This window comes from Sebastes fasciatus, chromosome 1 (assembly GCF_043250625.1).
Source record: "Sebastes fasciatus isolate fSebFas1 chromosome 1, fSebFas1.pri, whole genome shotgun sequence".
Classification (NCBI taxonomy): domain Eukaryota; kingdom Metazoa; phylum Chordata; class Actinopteri; order Perciformes; family Sebastidae; genus Sebastes; species Sebastes fasciatus.
In genome coordinates this window covers 32392830-32416190 of record NC_133795.1, presented here as the reverse complement: position 1 = coordinate 32416190, position 23361 = coordinate 32392830, and the positions used below count along the sequence as shown (strand labels likewise).

Sequence of the window (23361 nt, the reverse complement as noted above, 5' to 3'; positions counted from 1 at the left end):
CTCGGAGTTCAGGGATTTATTTTTACAATGGGGAAGGTCCCAAGGCCGACATGCTGAAAGCTCCTCTCTCATCACATTCCTCAGTGGTCCCGAACATGAAGGGAACAGCAGATACACGATATACTTAACCAAAGAAAAATCAAAGAGTGTTTCCTCACTAATCAACTGACAGTCAAACTCCTTTCCAGAGTGAGCAGCATGTGTGAAATGGTTTAGCCATACGGTGAAGAGATGTTCTCTTTTACAACATGGCCCCCTGCATCCTTTAAACATGACAGATACCATCTGTGAGTCACTGCTGCTCCGTCCCGTCACTGTCAGTCTCTTAACGGCTTGACGGGCAGCAGTGATGATAGCAGTTAACTCATATTTTCAAATAGGGTTAGATGTCACGTAGCCTTCCTGCTGTTCATTACCAGTGAGCGCAGCCACGGGAGTTCGAGGCCGCTCTAAAATAGCACATACTGGATCCACATGAGGGCTTGACCTTTGACCTCTCTGCTCCTCTGCAATCTTCAGCGCAGGGAGAGAGAACAAAAGTCACCACTGTCACGTAAATCAGCTTAACTAAGCACACAGTTACTAATGATACTATAATCGCTGGTGATTTTCCATTTTACAAGACTAGTAAAAGATGAGCAAATACCATATCATTGCATGTTGTATTCAAATATGAAACCGCCGTCAGTAACAGCAAAGTTAAGCTGTATTTCTCACCAACATGCCACTAATGAGTTAACTGGAATTTGACATCTGGGAGGCATGACCCACCCATATCTTTGGTCACATTTGACCTTATGTGCTTCAGTGGTTACCATAACTACGAAGGAATAACCTTGACAAACATGTAAAAAGAAAAAAAAAGACATGTTTGTGTCAGGAAAGATATGCGCTTCACTCTATAAAGCGAGGAATCTGTCTTTCCGTGCTTCCTTCGCATATCTCAAAAACCGCTCATCCGACCGACTTCACACTTGGCGGGTGTTTTGCTCAGGACCCAAGGGAGTGCAGTGTCGAATGTGGTGCAATTTGGCAGGATGGTGGCGCTATAACAATGAACTTTACATTTTGGCCTGTTACTTTTTAACCATAAGTCTCAGAAAAATCTTTTTTTTCCTGGATTTTGTGGGTCCAGATGCATCTATCTATATAAGCCACGCCCATTTGCGTCCAGATTGATTTTCCGCCATTTGGAATTGTGTCCAAATCAGATTTTTTCCCTCCTACACATTATGATCAATCATCACAAAATTTGGTACAGAACATCTCTGGACCAAGTCGGAAATAGTTACTTATTATAAATTCTCGAACAAAATCCTCATTTTGAATGAGGTGATTCAGTGTATTCAATAAGCAAGTCTTCTTTTTTATTAAATCAACTTTCTTTTATGTATACAACTCGTCAGTTTCGTCAACATAAATAAAAAGATGACGTCTTGAGGGATTCGCCAAACGAATGAAGATACATAATATGATCTTTGGAGTGTTAAAGCCAAAATAGACTTTTTATTATTGTGGTTAAAGAAATGTAATTTGTGATGCGGTTAGATTGCTGCTAGACCGCCCTGTTAATACAGGTGCTGCCTGTCTTTGTGTTCGGCAAGCGGGACAGCAAATGTTGAGCAAAATGTTGTTTTTGAAAGGTTAAACGCCAACAAATATGGACCCCAGGTTGGGAACCACTGATCTAACTACATAGGAAGGAATCTCTGTCGGTCTGCGTATGTACGTATGTATGACTGCCCCTCGCATATCTTGAGAACCGTTCACCCAGTCAACATCACACTTGGTGGGTGAACGCAGCTACACTGCGGTTCTTGACAACGCTGCGGTTCTCGACAACGCTGCAAGCAGGTCTTCTGGGGGGCAAGCAATCTAGTTTATCAAACTTTTACAAACATGGACCAGTTGGAGAACTCCCCCCACGGCCTGCTTTAAGGGAATCTACTATGTCTGTAGGTGTGTGAGGTGAGAAGAGAGGTGACAAAAGGCAGGTTACAACAGGCCGCTGGACTGCTGTCTGAGGAAAGACCACTATTGAACTTTACGTAATTGCAGAGTAGGACAGCTATTAGAGGAGGAACTGCGAAGAACAACATCTGAAATCACCCTCGCTGACTGCGGCTGCACACGCAAACTCATCCCAGGCTTAAGAAAAACTTAAGCACGTACTTCACAGACAATCGGGAAGCGGCATGTCAGATGTCAGTGGTCTTATGTGATGACCAGATTACCTGTTATTACAGTTTTCTACAGCTATCTTTCTCTCTTACATTGAGTTGTCGACCAGACGACCCTGGTTCAAGTCTGTGTACTTCAAAGGTTCTGTGTAAGTCTTTAACAAGACACTGAATTCCCACAATAGCCCCAGGGTTGGAGTCGTGACCTTGCAACCATGGTAACAAACATGCAGAGTTCACAATGCAGCTCCAAGACAGAAGCAGAATAACCACGATACTGAAAAACATACACCATAGAAAAATAGGACCAAATTTTACACGTTTGGTCTCATACTTTCCAATAGTTGTAGAAATATCACAGTGTAAAAATACTATGTTGACAAATGATAATTATGTCTTGCAATCGAAATGTATTTATTTAATTATTATCAGCCAAATGTACTTAAATTATCAAAAGTAAAAGTACTCAAGTACTCAAAACCGCCCCTTACAGGACTTTATATCAATATTATTGCACTATTATTGAAGCTTTAACATGTAAGCAGCATTTTAATCAATCTTTAACAATGCTTTATATTTTATAAATTGTTCATATGTTTTGAAAGTGAAATCTTTATCTAAAAATAAATGTAAGGAAGTAAAAAAAGTACCATATTTTCTCTGAAATGAAATAGGGGAGAAGTTAAGTAGCATGAACTTGTAATACTGAAAATAGAGGCACCTCAAAAACTTTAGTAAATGTACTAAGTTGTCATTGTGTAATTGTGACCCATGTGATCCGACATTACAGAACGTCTTAATCAAAGGTTAAGAAACATTATGAGGAATACCCTCAGACATGTTATCATCTCTGCATCTTTCACAAGGTAAACTTGGTCAGATTCAGATCTCAGTGTGTTCCCCCTGTGCAATTTCTCAGCACCTCGGCCAGCAGACTGTGGAGGACTCGCGTCATGCACCAACAGGCTCCGTAGAAATAACTGACCTCATTATTTAGAGCTTCAGTCGACTGTTTATAGGTTTAACTAAAAAAACTCTGGAGACATCATATTCAATACTTGTGTGTTAATCTTTCTGGATTACAGGAAGAGATTCTAATGGAGGAGCATCTCAGGGCTATAAGAACATGTTATTGATGCATACGTGTTATTGATGCCACAAAATGTAAAAGTAAAATAGGATCTGCCTTGTAGGGCTGGGACAATACACCTATCTCCCGATTCAATATTATCACGATACTTGGGTGCTGATTCGATATGTATTGCCATTTTTAAGTATCGTGATTCTACAAGTATTGCGATTTGATATTACAATTTACTGCGATTTTTGTTAACTCTTTAACACTAGATCGTGGGAAATAGTTGAATCATACACTTCTAGGGACTTTTTGATTTTCATGTCCTGAATCAAATATATCAGTCATCGTCAGGCAATTTTAATTTAATTTTCTTTTTTTTCCGCAAACTCCAAAATCAAAGAATAAAGATATTTCCCTCACAAATTAATGGTATTTTCTTTTTAATTTATAAGGTTCATGTAGTATGTTATATTTCTGGTTAATATAACCCAATCAATTTTATTTCCATACATATATTTTGTATATACAGTTCCGTTTGTTAACACCTTATTTTGAAAACCGGACGTAGTCACACGTGTATACTTTTGCTAACTTTGCCAAGTCCATCTCTAGCTCTCCTGTCAGCTCCGTTCTCTTTATACATCGAAGGTCAGCTCCATCGGGGCGTTTGAATGCATTTAACATAAATGTCAGTATATGGGTGCTCTACAGTTGTAGCGTCGACTGATTTGACCACGGAGATGCGAGTGACAGCTGGCTTGACCGCACGTTACGGCAATACGATAAAGTTAGCTGTCCATAACAGAGTTAGTATGCAGTGTGTGCAAGTGTTTCCATAATTTACTGTATGTGTGGTGTTTACCACGTTGGATTTAACATTTGAGGGTGCAGGTTGTATCCACGCAGACCCTCCGCCGTTCTCTGCTTTGTTGTTTCGGCTCTTTGCGTTTTTTTTTGGTTGAAGGATACGGAGCGAATATGACATCACATTACTCAGACTACGACAATAAAAGCGGTAACTTCCTTCTACCTCATCAAAGACTCAAATGAAGCAAATATATCAATTCTGGCGATAAAAAATCAACTTCAGAATCATAAAAAAAAAAAAAAAGAAATCGCGATACAAAGGTGAATCGGGTTTTTTTGCCATCCCTACGGCTTTGTTTGCATTGTTAATTTGCTGTAAAAGGAAAAACAAAAAGATATACATTTGAAAAGTTCCTTTTTAGTTGTATATCTGATGTTTCTAATGAACAAAAATATTTGATTTTAGTTTAGTTGTGGGGAGGGGGGGGGCATTATTTTCATATATATTTCATATTTTTCATATCCGTTTCTGAAAGATTTTAAATAAAATATCAGTAGCACTTATTTTGCTAGATAATAGCTGTACAAAATCAGACTAAGTAGCTATATTTGACCATAATCTTGGTGGATGAATGCAATTAGCTCTACAGATTGTATGACATACTAACAGACTAAGCTTCAAAGCCAACATAGCCGTGTCTGAGCCTGGGAGCCTGCTTTGAAGTAAACATTACAGAATAAAGATAATGATGATAGCCATCAGCAGAGGGTCTGTCTTGAGAGATGTGTAGAACATGCTGGTCCTCCTGGCATTGCAATGACCCCAAACCCAGCCAAGATATTAGCTTACGGTTCAGAAATCATTCGCAAAGAGCAAATAAATGAGTCGCAATTACAGTAACAGAGAAAGAGCTCTTTCAGTAAAATATTTCTCAGTTTGGGATCAACAAAAAAAGCCTAATAAACACATATTAAACCAGTGGGAAAGGAAGAAATACAGTATTTTCTCATATCGGGTTACGTCTATTTGAAAAAATGTTTCCCTGCTATCAAGAATTTAACTTTGATATCACTGACTCCTTATTCCTCCTCCTTATATGCGTATCAAATAACTCTTAGAAAGTTATTACACAATCCATCAGTTTTATGTATTTGAGATAACATTCATTTTACCTTTCACCTCTTTACAGGACATGAGAGCTAGCTTTAAAAGATGCTTCAAGATTCTTGAACTAAGAAGCCGGTAACGTTTCATGTACAAACAGTGTCTGCCTGCTCTTCTGTTCGTCTGTCTGTATGTCTGTGGCTGAGTCCAGATGTCAGCTGGTATGAAGACATCTGCCCTGCCAGAGGTCTAAAAGCCTTGGAAGCTCTTGATCCCAGAGGATACCACTTGTCTACTGATGACAGGCTGGATTCAGAGTGCATCAAGCACCAAGTGACGAAATCCCACTGGATATAGACGAGACAAAGAGTTCTAAAAGGACTTCAGAGCAAAAGTAGAAAAAACTTCATACGTACAGGTACCTGGCTACAGAAAAGGGTTGCCAGTTCTGTAACAAGTGCTTTATTTGATTTGGTAATTAATTTATAACTTATAAATGTGAAGCGAAAGATGCAGAAGTATTTCCTTACAACATTAAATATTTATGACAAAAAAAAACGTCAATCAAAACTAAAGTTCAGAATTAATAATAAATATCCCTAGTAGGTCAGGTTTGATTGACAGTTGCTAATAAAATAGGTTTCAGGGCTTTGAAATGTACGCTTGGCTTTGCACCTTATTGAATCTTTATAGTTGTTTTATTTGCATTCGATATACTTGTATATTGTATTATACTCTTTCTTACTTTGTACTGCAACTGCTGCACAACATTTTTTCCTCGGGAAAAATAAAGTTCCATCTTATCTTCATTAATCCCGTCCAATGTTACAACATGTGCCCCACCTTTGTTAAAAATTGCTGCTGTCTGGAAAGTAATTTACAAGAGTATGACTTATCTTCAGAAGTCTCCATCAGTCATGTCAAATTATACAACCTAGAAATGATCTATCCTACTGTATGATAGTATCATGGTTTTGGGAAGTATGGAGCCGAGGCAGGCGACCCATTCAAATAAATGGGATTTATTGTCTTTGCCTCTAGGCACCGGTCCTCTCTTTACCACAGAGTCAAGGCACAAATACACAAAAAATAATAATAATTATTGTCTCACGCATCATCACTGAGACACAATGGGACTAAAAGGCAAAACAGATGACAGCGTCAGACAACTATTGAAAGCAGGGCACTAATTGGCCCTTTGGACGACATAAACAACATTTGCTGCACACAAATACAGACGAACCACATCAAAAGCACTTCAAGGAGATATCGCCACATGCGAGTGCAGAGGAATGCTTACATTGCCATCTAAAGTGATTAAATGATGAGTGGGTCTTTGCGGCTCCAAGCATTCGTCCTCAGCCACATCCACCGCTGTGGCTTCAGCTTTTACGTAAACAGGACGAGAGAACAAGCGGTGACTGACAGTTGTGTGCAGCATGTGGACCGCAGCGGTAACTGAATTATAACAGCAGCTTGTGTAAGGTTATTTATCTGGGGCTCAAGAATGTGACAGACTTACAACTAAATGGTATTTGCCTGACCACCACAGAGTGTTCTTGTTAACGGCTGAACTATATATCAGAGCCGTCAGTCAGTTAAAAGAGTCATTCATTAGAAGTGATGTTTCTCCGATGAGTCACTTTGTACTCAGCCTGCGGTTTATTCCCTTTACCCTCAGGACTCTCGACACCGAAGTGACCTGTATTTGGCACATGCAGGACCTCAAAAAAGGGACAGCTGTGAGTGTATTCCTGCCTGTGTGTCCGACTCCCATAATCCCAAATGTTGCCCCCGGTCACGCGGAGTCACTGACAGCTCCACACCCGCCATCCAGCGTCTATTCTATGCCAATCACAGGGCAATATAACTGCCAGATAGTTTACGGACTGATAGCCTCCAATAAAGGGAGGGCCAGGGTGTGGGGGTCTGCTGCATAGCTCTCCACCAGCTAGGGCCCCTAGGTGCCCATTGATGACAGCTATCATTCACAATGCAGAACAATGCAGGCGGATCTCAATGTGTGGAAAGGGAAGGGGGGCAGTTGATGTCTGCACTGATATCAAACAGTGGAGCTCAGGGGCTGCCTGGAAGCGAAACCAAAAGGGATGAGAACCTTTATATTGATGGGATACAAAGATAATTCAAAAATCAAATGTCCGTAAGCCAAGAACTGAATGAAGACAAGGAATTATAATAGGGCTGGGAGGATACACCTATCTCCCGATTTGATACTATAACGATACTTCACCAAGTCCGTCGCTAGCTCTGCAGTCAGCCTTGTTCTCTTTATACATCCATAGTGAGCTCAATCGGGGCCGTCTGAATGCATTTAACATAAATGTCAGTGTATGGGTGCTCTAGAGTTGTAGTGTCGGACGATTTGACCACAGAGATGCGAGTGACGGCTAAAAAGCAGTAACTTCCTTCTACCTCCGCATAGACTCAAATGAAGCAAATATATCAATTCTGGCATTAAAAAAAAATCGCCTTCAAAACACGCTACGCAATGTTGTCTTCTTCAGACACACACCAACAACAGAATATAGACAAGAGCACAGTGTGTGTGTGTGTGTCTCACAATACATTTGTTCTAATACTATGAAGTGTTGCTAGAGTTTTGATCCTTCAACTTTGTGTCAGACAAAGATTTCATAACCCAGTATTCATGTTTTCTTTGATATTTTAAAAATGAGAACATGAATAAAAGCAATAAAATGTGGCAACAGGATGAGAAAAACTGTTTGAGTTTTGACAGCGCTGTATATTTGGTATGGAGCCAAAAGAGGAGAGGAGAGAGATGTTTTCATTGGATTAGATTTAGTTACATATTTCAATAAATATATTTGACGTGTAAATGTTCTGGTATCTTAGTAATGGTTTTGAAGTCAGAAACAGGAACTCATCTTTCATATCTCATCAGATCTTAGGAACACAGACACTAAACCAGAATAAGATATTGTTTTCTTTCCTGTTGTCTTTTTCTTTGTCCGATACCGATTAAGACAATATTTTGATAGTTTCCTGATAAACTGTCAGTGGCCTTAATCAGCACCTCGATGGGCATGTGTGTTCATGGATCCACTGTCCTTATGATTAAGTCTTTCATTCAAGCATGAAGTAATCAGTAAAGCCAAGTCAGCTTAGCTACCACAGAGAGCTCTGATCATATAGACGGGCTGTCAGTGCTACAGTTCCCAAGGCTTGATCATAAGTCTTATAATAGCAAAAAGGAGGTGAAGGTATAGCTACAGGGTGTCATGAAGCTACATCTGTGGCACCAGAGAACTGTTTGAGAAAATCACGTGTGGATGAAAAAGTGAGCGAGTTAGAGATGAACTTGGTGCTCCTGGATGCTGGCCAGAGAGCGTAAAGTTAGGTCAGACCATCGTAACAAAAGGAGACCATGAATTTCAATTGTCACCGCAGTTTGAACTGGACTTATGCAACAAAGTGTCTAGGAGGGCCTAATTTGAGGGACAGATGGATGATTCTGGTAAGAAGTTGACATTAGAGGAATTTCCTGTCGTGTGGTGTTATCAGAAAAACAACAGAATCCTCCGCTGTTTTACTTCAACAGCTCAAATTCAACAATGGAGTTGCTGATAAAATACTAGGGCTGCTGGTAAAGAAGCCAACTGCTGATGTGAGGAGATTCTCATTCACTCGTAGAGAAAGGCGATCACTCAAACAAAAGTTCAGTGGGGACGCTTGGAGAGCGGACTGAAATGGATCAGAATCCAGCAAAGAGACAAAAAAAGGTGATTTTAATCAAATGTCAACCTGCTATCAGTTTCAATCCATCTGAAGAGTTTTTATGATTCCTACTTTTACTGTAACTGCATCCACTGGCAGTGACGGAAAATGGACGCGTCAAAATGAATAACTTCACATAATCGTGCAGTGTGTGACAGTTTCATCCCCTCAAATCATTCCCTTAGTGAAAACAAAAGGTAGGCTGTTTTATTCTTACACTATAATGCTAGAGTGGCAGAAAAAAATCAAAGGGGAGAAAAGAAATGGAGCACAAACAAATATGAAGAGATGAAACTTACTGTGCGTTCCAATACCATTTCTACCGTACTATTTAGTAGACTAGAAAAAGATTTAGTATGTCCCAATACATAGTATGACAAATGAAAAAACGCCAAAAATACCAGGATGTCCTACTACATCCGGTCACATTTTGCAGTATGCAGGCCAGCATGCTTTTCTGGCTATTCTGACCCATAATCCTTTGCTCATCAGGTATATGAGCAAGGGGGTATTAGTTTAAGGCGCAATGTCATGACAAAGTAGGATGTCCCTATTGTATGCATTCTGCATGTAACAGTATGTACTTTGTAAGGGCAGCTGCAGTGTGTACTAAAAGTAAAAAGAAGTATGTGATTTGGACCGTAGCCATAGTCAAGATGTTTCTACTCACCATACTGGCAGCTGGGACCGTTGAACCCTGCAGGACAGTCACAGAGCTGGGTGGATCTCTCCCGACACTGGCCCCCGTTGAAGCACACACCGTAGCTGCACACCGCTGCACATGTGGACAGACAGGGTGGTAGAAAAAGAGAAAGACAGGGGAAAAAAAATTAGTAAGTGAAGCAGAGACACCTGGCTGTTGTCATGAGATGTCAACATCTTCAGTTTCAAACGCTGACCTCTTTCTATCAAAGCCTTATCATCAGCCTGTTCACTCCTGACTAAGGAGGAACCTTGATTCTCCTCCATTCACACGAACCAATGTGAGAGGAATCCACCACTTGGCTTTCTCTGAGCAGAGGCACAGGCTTTTGGCCAAGTGGAAGACATTTGTGAGTGATTCAAGTGATGTTGAGTGTTCAACATGAGTGGCGGTATTAGCTCGCATGACTTTTAATCCTGATCGTCGGCGATCCCGACTGACATTACATATGTACTGGTATCATACGAAATTAGAATACCTCAGGAATCCATTGGTACCAACCATGTTAGCTTGTTGAGAAGAACGCTAAATAATGCTCCAAAGTTAGGCTAAATTTTGGTGAGGAAAAACTGGCAGGACCATTTTCAAAGGGGTCCCTTGACCTCTGACCTCAAGATATGTGACTGAAAATGGGTTCTATGGGTACCCTTAAGTCTCCCCTTTACAGACAGGCCCACTGATAATCACATGCAGTTTGGGGCAAAAAACATGCAGTTTTATGCATGCAGTACAAATGTGTTATTTTGGCCTATTCTGAAAATGATGTGTTTGAATATTTCTGCATACTGGGGCACCTAACCAGTCTTGGAATTGCAATAGTCATTGGGTATGACTGGAAAGCTGAAACTCTTGTGGATCCAATGAGCCAAATTTGTATTCATGTGTGATGATGTTAGTCCCCATAGTAGCCATTTCATTGTAGCAAGACAACTGTTTAAAATGACCTGTTGTGACCCAGAGCATTCCTACGTATATTGACAATAAGGTGGTTTCTGAGCGGTTTCCAGAACAATAGTGCTGGTTAAATTTAGCAACATATCTGTGTGACAAATGGTATCGACCCAAAAGATTGCCGCAACAACTTATGAGACATAAATGAGCATGGCAATGGCCTTCACATACTTCTATCATAATGTTCTTAGCCCTTTCACACACTATCACAATTTCTTTTAATTCATTGATTCATTCATTCCTGTTTATTTCTGATTCATGACTAGAACAACTTGACACACAGTGCTGAACTTATCTATGTAGCATCTACTGTTTACCTGCTATCTAAAAAAAGACAAAAACGGGTCAATGTGGGTCTCTTGGGGTTAAAAGGGAAAGTGGCCTGACAGTTTGAGAATGTTACCTGAGAATGACCTTGATTGATTAACTGAACTTTGATCATTCACGCAAACAGTGATCATACAGATGTGCATGGGTGAGTCATAGGGATAAAAATCAGCGAGCCACAGGGTGAGCGTGGCTCATCCATCTCTTGGAGCCCTCGGCAATGCGCCCATAAATCCCTGCGAGTCAAACTGCTCACGCTAGTTAAGACGGGAAATTCAAAGAATCCAGGATATATAAACTAGGTAGCTCCGAAACATGGGAATCCACCTTCGAGGTGTACCATCACATTCCCTTCACTAACACAACACTCACATTAATCAGGACAGTCCTTCACCTAAAAATGTGTGTGTACATGCGTGCTGAAGTCTCCCCGCCTGTATGCTTATCTGATGTGCGTCGAGGCTAATATCCCTAAGTAAGACACAGCTGTTTAAGCCAGGCCTGTTGTTTGCACTCTCCTGAGCAGAGTACAGTGTTTAGTGATGACAGGTCCAGAGGATTGATGTCTATCATCGCTTTTTCCGACTGCCAACATGAGGACACTGCGAGTGAAGAAGCGCGGCCTATCTAATCACTAGAGGAATATAAATGCCGATCGTTCCCCTCAGATGATTGTGAAGAAACCCTCTGAATGCCAGTTTAACTGTGCGTCTTCTGCCAGATATGCATTTTTCTGCCCATCTAATCCAACCAGAGACAGCATGACCAATCATCACACCAGGCGCTGCCAGTTCTGATGCCATTTATCGGCCATATATGGTCATAGAGATGGTATCAATGTGCCCAGGACAGCTGAAACAGAAGATAGTTCCTTTGAATTGTCAAGTGAATTTTAAGCAAACTTTTGATATGTTGCAAAAAAAAAATGAATTGGGCACATTGCCATCAACTGGTTTGAAGTGAATAAACTTGGCTACAGTGTAGTTTGGTCAGATGTTGGTGCTCTAAGCTTGTATGGCTGTAATCTGCCAGTAAACGGAATAGAAGAAGTAGACGTTGCGAATTGGAAACAAAACAAGTCGGCTTGGCCATCTCTCTATGAGAGAAAAATGACTTGAGGTCCTTCAGGAATTTGTTTCAATTGGGCAAGTTTTAATTGTTCTTTCATGTCATTGGCCATGTTTCATGTTGTCCAGAGACGAAGACAACATTCACGCGTTATGGGAACATCCGGGAAGATGGGAAACAGCTGATCAGTCAGTCACTGCTTCAATCGGGCGCAAAAACCTTTCTGCGCAACTGAGGAAGTTTTATCGAGTTTTTTCTTTTCCATTCAGCTTTTCTAACGTGATACTTCAAAATATACGTGGATGGAGACACGACAAGTGTGAATTTGATCTAATCCCTGTTCTTGTTTTTGTTGTTTTTCTTGCCTTTATCATTTGAACCCTTCATTGTGTCTGTGTTGCGTGTATAGTAGCAGCACATTTAATGTTGTATTTGTAACCATTTTCTGGTTGTAGCTTCTCATATGTTAAGATTTGCTGTTTTTTTCTGTTTTATGATGGTCAGTTCTGCAAAATTGTGGTCGTGTCTAGATGGTCACCCTAAATTTGTGAAAACTCTTACGAGACTCACCGCCCGACGACCTATTTAACCATAACCATTCAAGAACAATGCCTAACCTTAAGCATCTCGCAAGAGTTTCACAAATCGAGGGTTACTACCTAGACACGACCGATGGACTAGATCTAAAGAAAAAGCTTTAGTTGAAGCCCTAATTGTATACAAATATCCACTCCATTAATATCCACTCCATATACTTTAAAAAGAGGTACAATTAAACATAAAACTGATCAGCTGAGGAAACTAAAAGATGCTATAGGCTGTGAAAATATAAACTGACTAAAGTATATCCACACTCTGGCTTCGACCGCATCGTGTCAGCAGTGGGGGAATAGCGTAACATTTCCAGACAAAAGGAGAAGGACATGAATAAGTGATCTGTAATAATCCCAGATGAGTAATTTCATCCAGAAGATTCACAGGGCTCCTTGGAGACCGGCCCTCAGTCTAAACATCCGCATGTCATCTGGCTCCATCCTCAGACACCTGCTCAACAGTTGGACCATCCAAGGAGTCTACACACACACACAACCTAAAACAGACATCATTGTGAAATACATAAATGTTCTTGTGCTCAATACCTATTAGACTAAAATCGTACCCTATTGGTGAAGCCGCTGAAATCCTACTCCAACAGGAAGACCACCTCACCGCTGCTAATCTGCCCATGATGACTTCCAGTTCCTCAAGACTGTGTGGCTACAGAAGCTGTGATACACTGTAGTAGTTCAACATACAGCTACATATCTATCCTCACTTCTGTCATTATCTAATGTGAGGGAATTTTGGTGTGGTGACAGCTACGGATGACAGACGAGCAGAAAAATGCATTACCCAGTGGTCGGGATTTAACTGCAAAAAGATCCAAATTCTTCAGGACAATTATATCACCACCAGCTGTGAGAGATTAAATTAATGAGACATTTATAAATTGTGGTAAAAATCTTTAAATTAACTTAATTACCAGCAACAAAGTAAAAGGTCAGATGTCTCTCAGAGTCACTTCAGGGTAGCACGGCCAAGCGACAACAAGGGGAATTTACATTCCCCCTTCTGAGATGTGAGACATACACAGGATTGTTGGCAGCTTACCAGGGCATTTTTGGGCCGCCCCCATCCTGAGCCCCTTACGCTGCTTAATCTTCCCTGAAATAATTTCTTAATGTGGCATGCAGCGTGGCATAAAATTCACTCTCATCTGTCGCTGTGAATGCCTCCACTCTATTACAAAGACACCTTCTCTGAGAGGATTAGCAGCTCCCACAAAAAGAAGAGACAGGGGTCAGCGGCTCGTGCCGAGAAACTGAAAACCAGCGAGCAGGTGTCACCCTTACAGCTTGTGAAGGGGATGACCACATCAGCACAGAGGCAGCCCAGTGTTTGTTTAGGCTCCGTCGATCTGTTTAACCCCTAGAGTGCAACCCAGAGGGAGACCGCATTTAGGGCAATTCACAGACACAAAGGCCGGCGCTCAAGGCTCCGCTTGGTGCCACAACTGGTACGCGTGGAGCCGAGCACTGTATTTTTGAGGCAACAAATCATGTTTTGCTATGCAGAGGAATGTGTCATTTCAAAGAGTTTGTGTAAAAACCAGGGCCAGCAGGTTTCTTGGAAAGACTTTAAATACCATTTGAACTAGGTCAGTTTGACAAAGCAGGCACAAAAATGCATAGCGAAAAGTGAGCAAGAAAGACCCTGTAATTAGAATATCTGGGGCATCTGCTGCATCATATATCACACTGTCTAAATCACACAGATTCCTTTGAGAGAAATGTGTTTTCATCCTTATATATGGATGAGAATATGGACATTTAATCACATCACAAAGAGTAAGCACGACCAAAAACACCTGCCACACATGGTCAGCGTTTGGCCCACTGCATTGTAAAGTTCCTCTCTTTTCCTCGCTCTAATGCAACGGAGATGTGGATTAGACATGATAATGGCACACATGTCAGGAAACATAAAACAAGCAGCGTGTTCATATATTGTACAAGCTGGCTAATTTCCGCACAGCCGCATTCACCATCCCACAAAAACATCCACATCTGTAACTGGACAGCAATGTCATGCGATTGCTTTAGGTCCATGTTTACTTTTTGTCTGAGAACTTTGACAGTCATGTTTGCTGGCCAGACTTATACTAGAATAACTCTACAATCTGTTCCCATTACAAGTTCTTACAGCTAGTATCAAACAGTAAACTGGTATTTGCTCGCAGCCTCATATGACCTTACAATCTCTGCTGCATGTTTGATCAAAAGGAATACGTCGGTGTAACCAGAAGCAGTATTTTCATGGAATCTAAATTACACCACCGTTTTGGCGTACAATTCACCATGTTATGTCTCAGTTGGTTGATTTCTGTCTGTTTCTCTGTATGAGTCTGGCTCTAGTTGTGTTCAGCTATGCACGATGCCGTCCCCACAACCGCTGACATAGTTGTTGCACACAGACACACACACACAGACCACCCATGGATAGGCAGAGGACCACTTCCTCTTCTCTGGCTACTGGGCCTATTTCACATGTAGCTACCTTCGCCAGCCTGCTCCCACCACAAAAGGGGGCCAGTTCCCATTCAGCAGTTAACGAGGACGACAAACTGGAGGAACCATTGTCCCTGCTTCTCAGCCCCCGTCACAAAGCTTATTGTTGCCGTCAATCAACATAACTGCTCGTTTCCACTCCCGCCTAACCCCGTCCATCCTCACCCGGCCCGTGGCTACTTGCCGAGGTAAAAGGTTTAACTCACTGATTGAGTGGTCCTCCAAATTTTTAAGTGGAGGAAGTCGCCATCAGAAAGTCAAGAGTTCTTCACCTTCAGGAGAACAACAGTCATCGAGCCAATTGGAGTCTTTTCAAAACACACAAAAGTCACCTCGGTTGCACTTGGGGGTTTTCAAAAAAAAAAATGCATTGTGCCGCACAAGTCTGACTTTCTGTAGACAAGAAGTCATTAGATGTATTGTAAAAACTTTGAATAGATGTGGCTCTAAGATCTTAAATAGGACAGAAAATTAACTGGCAACTATTTTGATAACTGATTAGTCATTTTTTAAGCAAAAATGTAAACCATTATCTGGTTCCAGCTTCTTCAAGGTAAGGTCTTACTCAATTTCTCTTTTCTATTCCATTTTAAACTGAATATCTCTGGCTTTTTCACACTAAATGATTATTAATCAAAAAAAGTTAGTTGCAGCCCAAATATTGCATTTCTGCAGAGCGTACCTACGTGGTGAAAGAACTACAAGGGCTGGAAAACATCAGAATTTGTAAACAAAAACTTAAAATCTCAGATATTTGCAAACCGCTCAAGAGCTCTAAATCGATGCTTTTGCATAAATGGAAAACTCAGACCTTCCTAATTAGATTATATAGTAGCCTGAAAACAAAAAGATATGGAAAACAAGAGGGAGGGGGTCAAAACAGCAGAATACAATGTGAAAACAACCAGACGTTTGCTGTGCTGTGGTATATTCTTTCTCCAAATATGTGACTAATTATGCTAAGCAAAGAATGCTGGAGAGCACAACAACTGAGGCCATTCACTGCAAGACTTTGACAGGATGTCAACATCTGTACAATGGGTGGATATAGAGACAGAGGAGACACACAGGTGAACTAAAGGAAGGACAAACTACTCAACTTGCTGCCACTTCCCAGCCACAGTGTGTGTGTGCTGCATTTACAACATGATTAGAGCCTCAATTCTGCTCAACTACCTCACAATAACCACAAGTCATTTGCCTAATTACCTTCCACTGACATTTTATTAGGGAACACACACACACACAAAGAGTGGCAACACCAGACAGAGAGAAAACTCAGGAGTGCCAGACACTAAATCACTATCTCAAACACAAAGCATTCCCATCTTCCCTATCTTCCCTTCTTTGGGGGGTTTTCAGAGGATTTACTAAAGCTGTACATTTTGCAGAGCAGATTTTTCCTTTTGGATGTCGGAGGCGCTGTTGAAAACAGCCCCACAGATTGCATTGTGCTGACTGAGGTACAGTACAGATAGCAGCATAGCAAAGTGCGCAGGAGTGGGAGAGGGAGGATTGTGGTGTGAGCTTCCTTTTATCCTGGTTCAATGGCTCAGAGAAAAGGGTGATTAGTTTGTCCCATCTCAAAGTGCTGCCACGTCTTTGGTTACAGAGATAAAAGCCCTGCCTCACGTCGAAAAGGGCAGCCATTGTCACGCGAAAAAAGAAACAAAACCCCCCGTCTATTTAACTGAGGGAGTCCTGAGGAATGTATTTTTAAGAAATGTCTTTACGAGTGTTTTAAAACAACCCAAACTCATTGCAGAGCAGACGGCGTAATGCTTCTTTGTACTGTATAATTTAATACCATAACCTTTTCCCTGGAAACAAAGAGCTCTTTGAAGAGAGCATAGATGCCATAATAAGACACCGATGACAGGCACATCCAGGAGATCTTCTCTCGCTCCACATCCCAGCCACTTCTCATCAGAGGGCTATCCAGGTTTAGGGCAATGAGAGCAAGGAAGTGGGAACTTTCTTGTCAGTCAACCGGACAGGGGACAAACTGTTTACAGGAAGGCTTTGCCAAAGGTCTGTCTATGGTATGCAGGCTATGCGCTCTGGATCACTGGCTGTAAAATCCCATCAAAGGAGGCTTCTTGGTCTCAGCGGTGTGAAGCTAAGCTTATCCACAAGGAGATGAGCTGCTGGCAGCCCCAGTGTGACCAACAGAACTACTTTTCCATACATGGACCCGAGGACTGGAATTACAGAGGAGAGATTCATATTTGGGTTTGTTCTTTTTGTGCGTATCAGCAGGTGGTCTCTCCACCATGAGCTGATGGGTATTGTTTTGAAGGGCCTTGACTGTGATTGGTTGGGGTGAACACTGGAAGGGCTTGTCTGTTTTCATATCCATAATGCAATCCTGTGACCTGCACTGCCATGTCACACCTCTGAATGAGAAATGAGTGGCATGAGTATATGGATGAGAGCCAAGATTTTAACACGGGACCACAGCTAGAGAGGGGATGTGGTCGTTTGGGGCTTTAATGTACACTTTAAAGGCAGGGTTGGATTTTAGATTTTTTTTTGTTACATCAGTGGAAATTCTCTTTACATCGACACACCGATAGTAATTAATAAATCAAATTACCTGACAAAAAAGAAAAAAATCCGGTACCTGTGGCAGGACTATAATAAACCTGTTCAATCATTTCATTTGGCCCGAATGTAATGATTGGACAGGCTACCTGCCGGCACACACTCTGCCCATGCACTCATTGCGCGTCACCGGAGTCTTCCACAAGCTGCTAGTTTGACAGCTGTGAGGATTAACAATAGTTATGTTCGTCGTTCATGTTCATTATGATATGTTTATGTTCATAATGATCATTTTGGGAGTGGCTTTGGAGGAAGGCCTGAAGCAATGGGCTGTCAGTGTTGCCGACTTGGCGACTTTCTCACTAGATTTAGGGATGTTTGGAGCTAGTGCTGCTAGCTACTGTCATTGGAAATTAATTGGCAAGACAGGCCAACTGTTGTTTCGGTTGGATCATTTTTAAAAAGCTAGTGTACTCTTGCTAGTTTCTCTAGATCGCCGACCCTGCCTTTAAAGTGCACATCCAGCCAAGTAAAAGCTGACTGCCAGACGGGCTGTCGTAAACTACAGGAGCGCTACAGAGCCATGAACTCACCTAGATCGTAATTGTTTTTCGCTGAGTGTAGAACAAGATACTACAATGCAAACCTCATTTGAGAGCGTATGTCAACACTTCAAATCTTTTCAACACTTGAGATTTTTTTCCCACCGTCCACATCTAAACCTCGTGGGACTATTGTAACAACACAAGTACTGTGGACATGACACTGACTGATAACATCTGCTGAGGAGTCCGGATGGGCAAAGCATCTCTTGGGTCAAGAGATTTTGACCTTTTACTAAAAACCTTTCATTCAGAGGTCTGCGCCAAAGGGTGAGGTGCTGTTTGAAGCACCCTTCCTCCTGCTGAGTCAGGAGAAGACATATTGCCTTTTAGTAAACACAACCTGATAAATGTGATTTTTTTTACTTTAAGGGGTTGAAGGTAGAAAAATGTAGATAGTTGAGGATACTTACGATACAGACAGCCTGCTTCTCCGTTGAGTTGAGACCATCCAGGGCAGCACTTGTACACAGTCTGATAATCCTGTCTGTACACTTGTCTGTATGCAGTGTAGTATGCTGTCCTGTTAACATGACAAACATCAAGTTAAAAACTTTCAATCAAACCTGTTCAAGGGACAAAAATAGTTGAAGTTGACAAAAGACAAGTGTAATTGTAGTATTTCATTGTAAAACAGTAGTATGTCAGTGAACACGCATATATACGAAGGGATTATCTGACAGTATTTGGCACATGTAATTACTAGTGTTTCATGTGGTTAAATACCACGAGATTAGGAAAAACAAACATGTAATCTGATCAAACGACGCCCAGTCCTTTGAGTAACATGCAGTATAATGTTCAGCAAGCATTTTCCCAGACTTCTAAGGCGCCATTTTAAAGTGTGAGACTGGCAGACTCAACTTCAGAGAGTGGTGCCTATCCCTGTACTTTGGGACCCCTCTCATTGCTCCACAGTCATTACACAGAAACACGTTTTGTTTACAGCGAGTAATTTTGGCCTTGGCTGCCTTCAAAGCGGCTTTTGACTTTGTAACGCATTAAATAACGCCGTGAAAGCGAGCGTGAGCAAGCAAAGTGAGAAACTCCTGACACAGAGATGGCCTAAAATCAGGGCTGGACTGGCCATCTGGCATACCGGGCGTTTTCCTGGTGGGCCGACGTCCTTTTGGGCCGACGTATGTCTTTTTTGTTTTTTGGCCCATAAAACAGGTAAATCAGCCCATTTCTTTTCCTTAATTGACACTGGGCTGGCCCAATCGCTCTGTGCCGGGCGACTCCCGTTTTTCCTCGCCCTCTCCTGGTTTCCTCTCTGGGTCACAATTCGTATTTCTCCCAATTTATATCAAATTTACTTTTTTTAACCTGTTTCTGACACTGTTCAGCATTTATAATCCTAAAAAAAGGACAACAGGGGCAAAAAAATGAATTATAACTGATGAATATTAGATGATGCTAGATATTCACATGAAAAGTTTATGCCAGAGGGGCGAATTATTCAGTTTTCTTTCCTGAGATTTAAAGGTAAAATTAGAAGTTTAACATAAAAAAGCTGTTGCAGTGTACTTATTATTGTGTTATTTTCATTGTTTTAAAGTCACAAGAATTCAGGAGGACCCCCAGAACTGGGGGTACGCACAGCACAGATAACCGGTGATGGGGCCGGTCTGGGCCAAAATGCCAGGGCCGATTTTTTTGTCCCAGTCCAGCCCTGTCTAAAATGTTAGCATTAGGACTCTCCTTCAAAGGAATGTTGGCTGCGAAGACGCCCGGGTGTTAAATAGATGGTAAGCCCCGATGAAGTGAGGCTACACCTTGCACTTAACTCTGTGAGAGGTTCAAAGCTGTGATTACAGAACAAGAGCAGGAGAGAGACTGAGAGGAAAGAGGAGGTCAAGGAGCTCATCCTGTTTGATACTGTTTGGAGGTGGAGACAAATGAAGGAGCATGCCTTCTGTGATGAATTCTTTTGGTCGCATGACTCATGAAGACATAATTAATGCATTGCTCTAGACAGGGCTTAATCAGCAAAGCACTACATCCCCTGCAGGTGGAGATGGGAGTGTTTGTATGAGAACAGAGTCAGAGGTTCTTCTGACTACAATAAATTAGGTGTATTACTCACCTCCTCTCGTATCCCATGCACCACGATTGTCCCATGCAGCCTTGCTTCCACACTTTAACCATGCGTGTGAAGGCCTGCACACACGGCTGCCTCTGGGCGACCAGCGTTACCTCCCTCTCCACACACACATTGGGCCTGAAACGAAAACAGAGACAAAAATACTTAAGGTGTCAAAATGTTTTTACAGATGTACGATAAATGGACAAAGCTTCCAGGGCGTTTTCCAGCGGACTACGACGTAATGCCTGTGAGGGCATTATACCTGTGCTGAGGTGTCAGGCTGCTGATGATGTCTGGTTTTGGTATTTTTAAAGACTTAAGGGGAATTCCTCATACATCACCTTTCAGAACGCTGCGCTGCACAAGACACTACCTGTAGTTCCACCTAAACTCTGTAATTCATCTGAAATCTGTTACCTGAAAGTCTTTTAGAGGAAGCCATGAAAGTGGTAAGGCTTTTCTGTTTCATTTCCACATCTTCTACTTCAAAGCAACAAAATCATAACCAGACAAGATCAAAAACGTTTTATATGTGAGCCACTGGTTTGCTGGGGAAACAAAAAGCATATGATGTAAAATCTCTGTAACCATTAACCACTTCACTGCACAATATTTTCAAAATAAACCAGAAAAATGCCACAATTTTGCAGTAATTCACATTTATAGTGTTTTCACTGGAGATACGGTAGAACATGCATGTTTTCACTTGTACTTAGGAGACTGAAAGTCAGCAGAAACAGGAGATAGTTTAACATTTTCGCCCCCAGGTAAAACACTATATGAGCCTTTCCAACTGTGATGTTTTGTCCTTCTTACACAAAGTCTGTCTGGGTTAACAGGCAGACCTGCCACTGATGTCTTTCGCACCATTTGCTGCTGCAGCACACAGAGAGAAGTCTCATCAGAACAAGCGCAACATGATCTTTGAAACATTTTGGTAACTCTCCAAGGACAGACAGGAAGGCTCTGCATATGGAGATCAGCAGGAATCCAAAGACAACATCCAGCTGCTCATCTCATAAACAACAGTAATCACGATCACCTCCAGCTGCACACATAATTGCATATGAAAGACCTTATTGTTAGTGGCAGGTTAACCACGGCAGAGAATCTTCTCTCATATAATTCAAGCACCTTGTTTATTATTTTGGGGGTTTAAAATACCTGTTATAATTGTCTGGCTCTTCACTTTGAGGGGCTTCAAACTTACTTTGACAGAGTTAGGAATGCAGTATCCACATGGAGCTAATATATAATCATGTAAATTACAGTGATACTGTGCATGGAAGCAAATAAAGACGAAGATGAGGGTGCACAACAGTTAAATGAATCATACCAGCATCTACAAAACAGATCATCCAGCTGCTCTAGCAAAAAAAAAAATTCACTAGTGTGCGTTTTCTGCCTCTGGTTGAGTCTTTGACACAAGTTTTTGCATGTGCAGGTGAGCCAGCAGTTTTTTTCTCACACTCAAACTTCAAACGGAATTTGAGGCTGTAAAAAAAATATCTCAGGAAAGATGAAGAGTATAAACATCATCCCTAAAGAATCAAATGTCCACTAAGAAAATATAAGTTAACAGCTGATAAACAACAAAACATGGCACAAAAAGGTTACTCACATGTAGGGTTGGAGATTGTTGGAGTTGCCATAACGCAACGCATGAGTCTCTAGAATAAATAATAGGAAGACAAAAATAACACTATCCATCTTCTTCTTCTTGGATTAGAGTTTCAAAAAATGTGAATTACTCGCAAACTCATTCATGAGTATAACTCAGCAGTTTAACCATAAAAAAAGTGATCTAATAAATAACGAAATAAAAAAAAAAAAAGAAACGAGCGCTCAGCTGGGGAGAAACTTAAAAGGCGCGTAAAGGATCTTCCGCGTGGTAACGATCAGCACTTTCCAAAAATGACCCAGCCATCACACATGCGGTGTGTTTTCTCGCTCTCAGCCGGTGTGTGTGTGTGTGTGTGTGTGACACAGCAGCTCACCTACGCTTCGTCACTATACAGATGTTGCACTGACTGGCAACTAGTTGTGTAGGCTGATGAGCGCGCTCTGCCTCCCTCCATTGACTTGGTAATGATGGCAGGGGGTTTTGGAGATGGGGGGAGGATGGAAAGGGTGCCATTTATTATTCACAGCTTCTGAAACACACACAAGACACAAGTATAGCAATATACAGAGCAATGCAAGAATGGAATTCACTCCCAAATCATATTACACAACAAAATACTACACTGTAAACAATTTCCCAGTAAAATAACAGTAAAGAACTGGCATCAGGGTTGCCTTTATGTTACTGTAAAATTAACATTATTATACTGTCGCTGAAATTTACAGCTTTGTACTGTTAATGAAAAATACTGTTTGAACTGTTTTTTTTTTTATTAATTTCACAGTATTTTGCAGTTAATTTACTGTTTAAAGATACATTATAAAGCTGTTTTTCACCTTTCTTTTACATTATCTTACTGATTTGTTTTAATGCACTATTTAGGTTGTGTTTTTTACATACATTTTAATAAACATTATTTGTTTGCCTAGATGAATAGACTTAGCAGGTTACAGACATAGGAATAGTCACACTAAATACAATTAAAGGCACTTGTTAGGAAAAAGGCTATAATAGACTTGTTGACACTTTTCCCAAAATGTCTGTCTATAGCTGGCTACAAGCACAGAATGCAAACCAGAACAACATGTGAGTGAAGAACAATAAAGCTAATTCACTGATTTTACAATCATGTACAATGTACAAGCCTCACATGTGCAGATCAGGTCCCAGAATTAAACAAATACTGCATGAAACTGTTACTGATGATACTTTAGACAGCTGATCAGCAGTAAAGTGCTGTTTTTTAAGAATGCATTATCGTTCAGTTAAAAAACGGCCCATGAGCGTAATTTAACAGGTTTTCTTTTGTATTAACAGTAAAGCACTGCTTTTAGCAATAACAGGTTAATACTGTTGAAATCCTGATGTAAATGAACAGCAATTGTTTACAGTGTAGATATGGTTAAAAAAAACACTAAAAGAG

The 23361-nt window shown here is 41.1% G+C and overlaps 1 protein-coding gene across 1 annotated transcript in view; it reads right to left on the bottom strand.

Moving 5' to 3' along the window:
- megf6b (multiple EGF-like-domains 6b) overlaps positions 1 to 22382 on the bottom strand; it is a 70669-nt gene extending 48287 nt beyond the window's left edge. The window contains exons 1-4 of the mRNA XM_074643747.1: positions 21936 to 22382; positions 20315 to 20449; positions 18642 to 18751; positions 9597 to 9701 (exon numbers count right to left, since the gene is read on the bottom strand). Of these exons, the coding sequence (XP_074499848.1) occupies positions 9597 to 9701; positions 18642 to 18751; positions 20315 to 20449; positions 21936 to 22024 (439 nt within the window). The 5' untranslated portion in view covers positions 22025 to 22382. The remainder of the gene's footprint in view (positions 1 to 9596; positions 9702 to 18641; positions 18752 to 20314; positions 20450 to 21935) is intronic.
- Between the last annotated feature and the right edge of the window lie 979 nt (positions 22383 to 23361).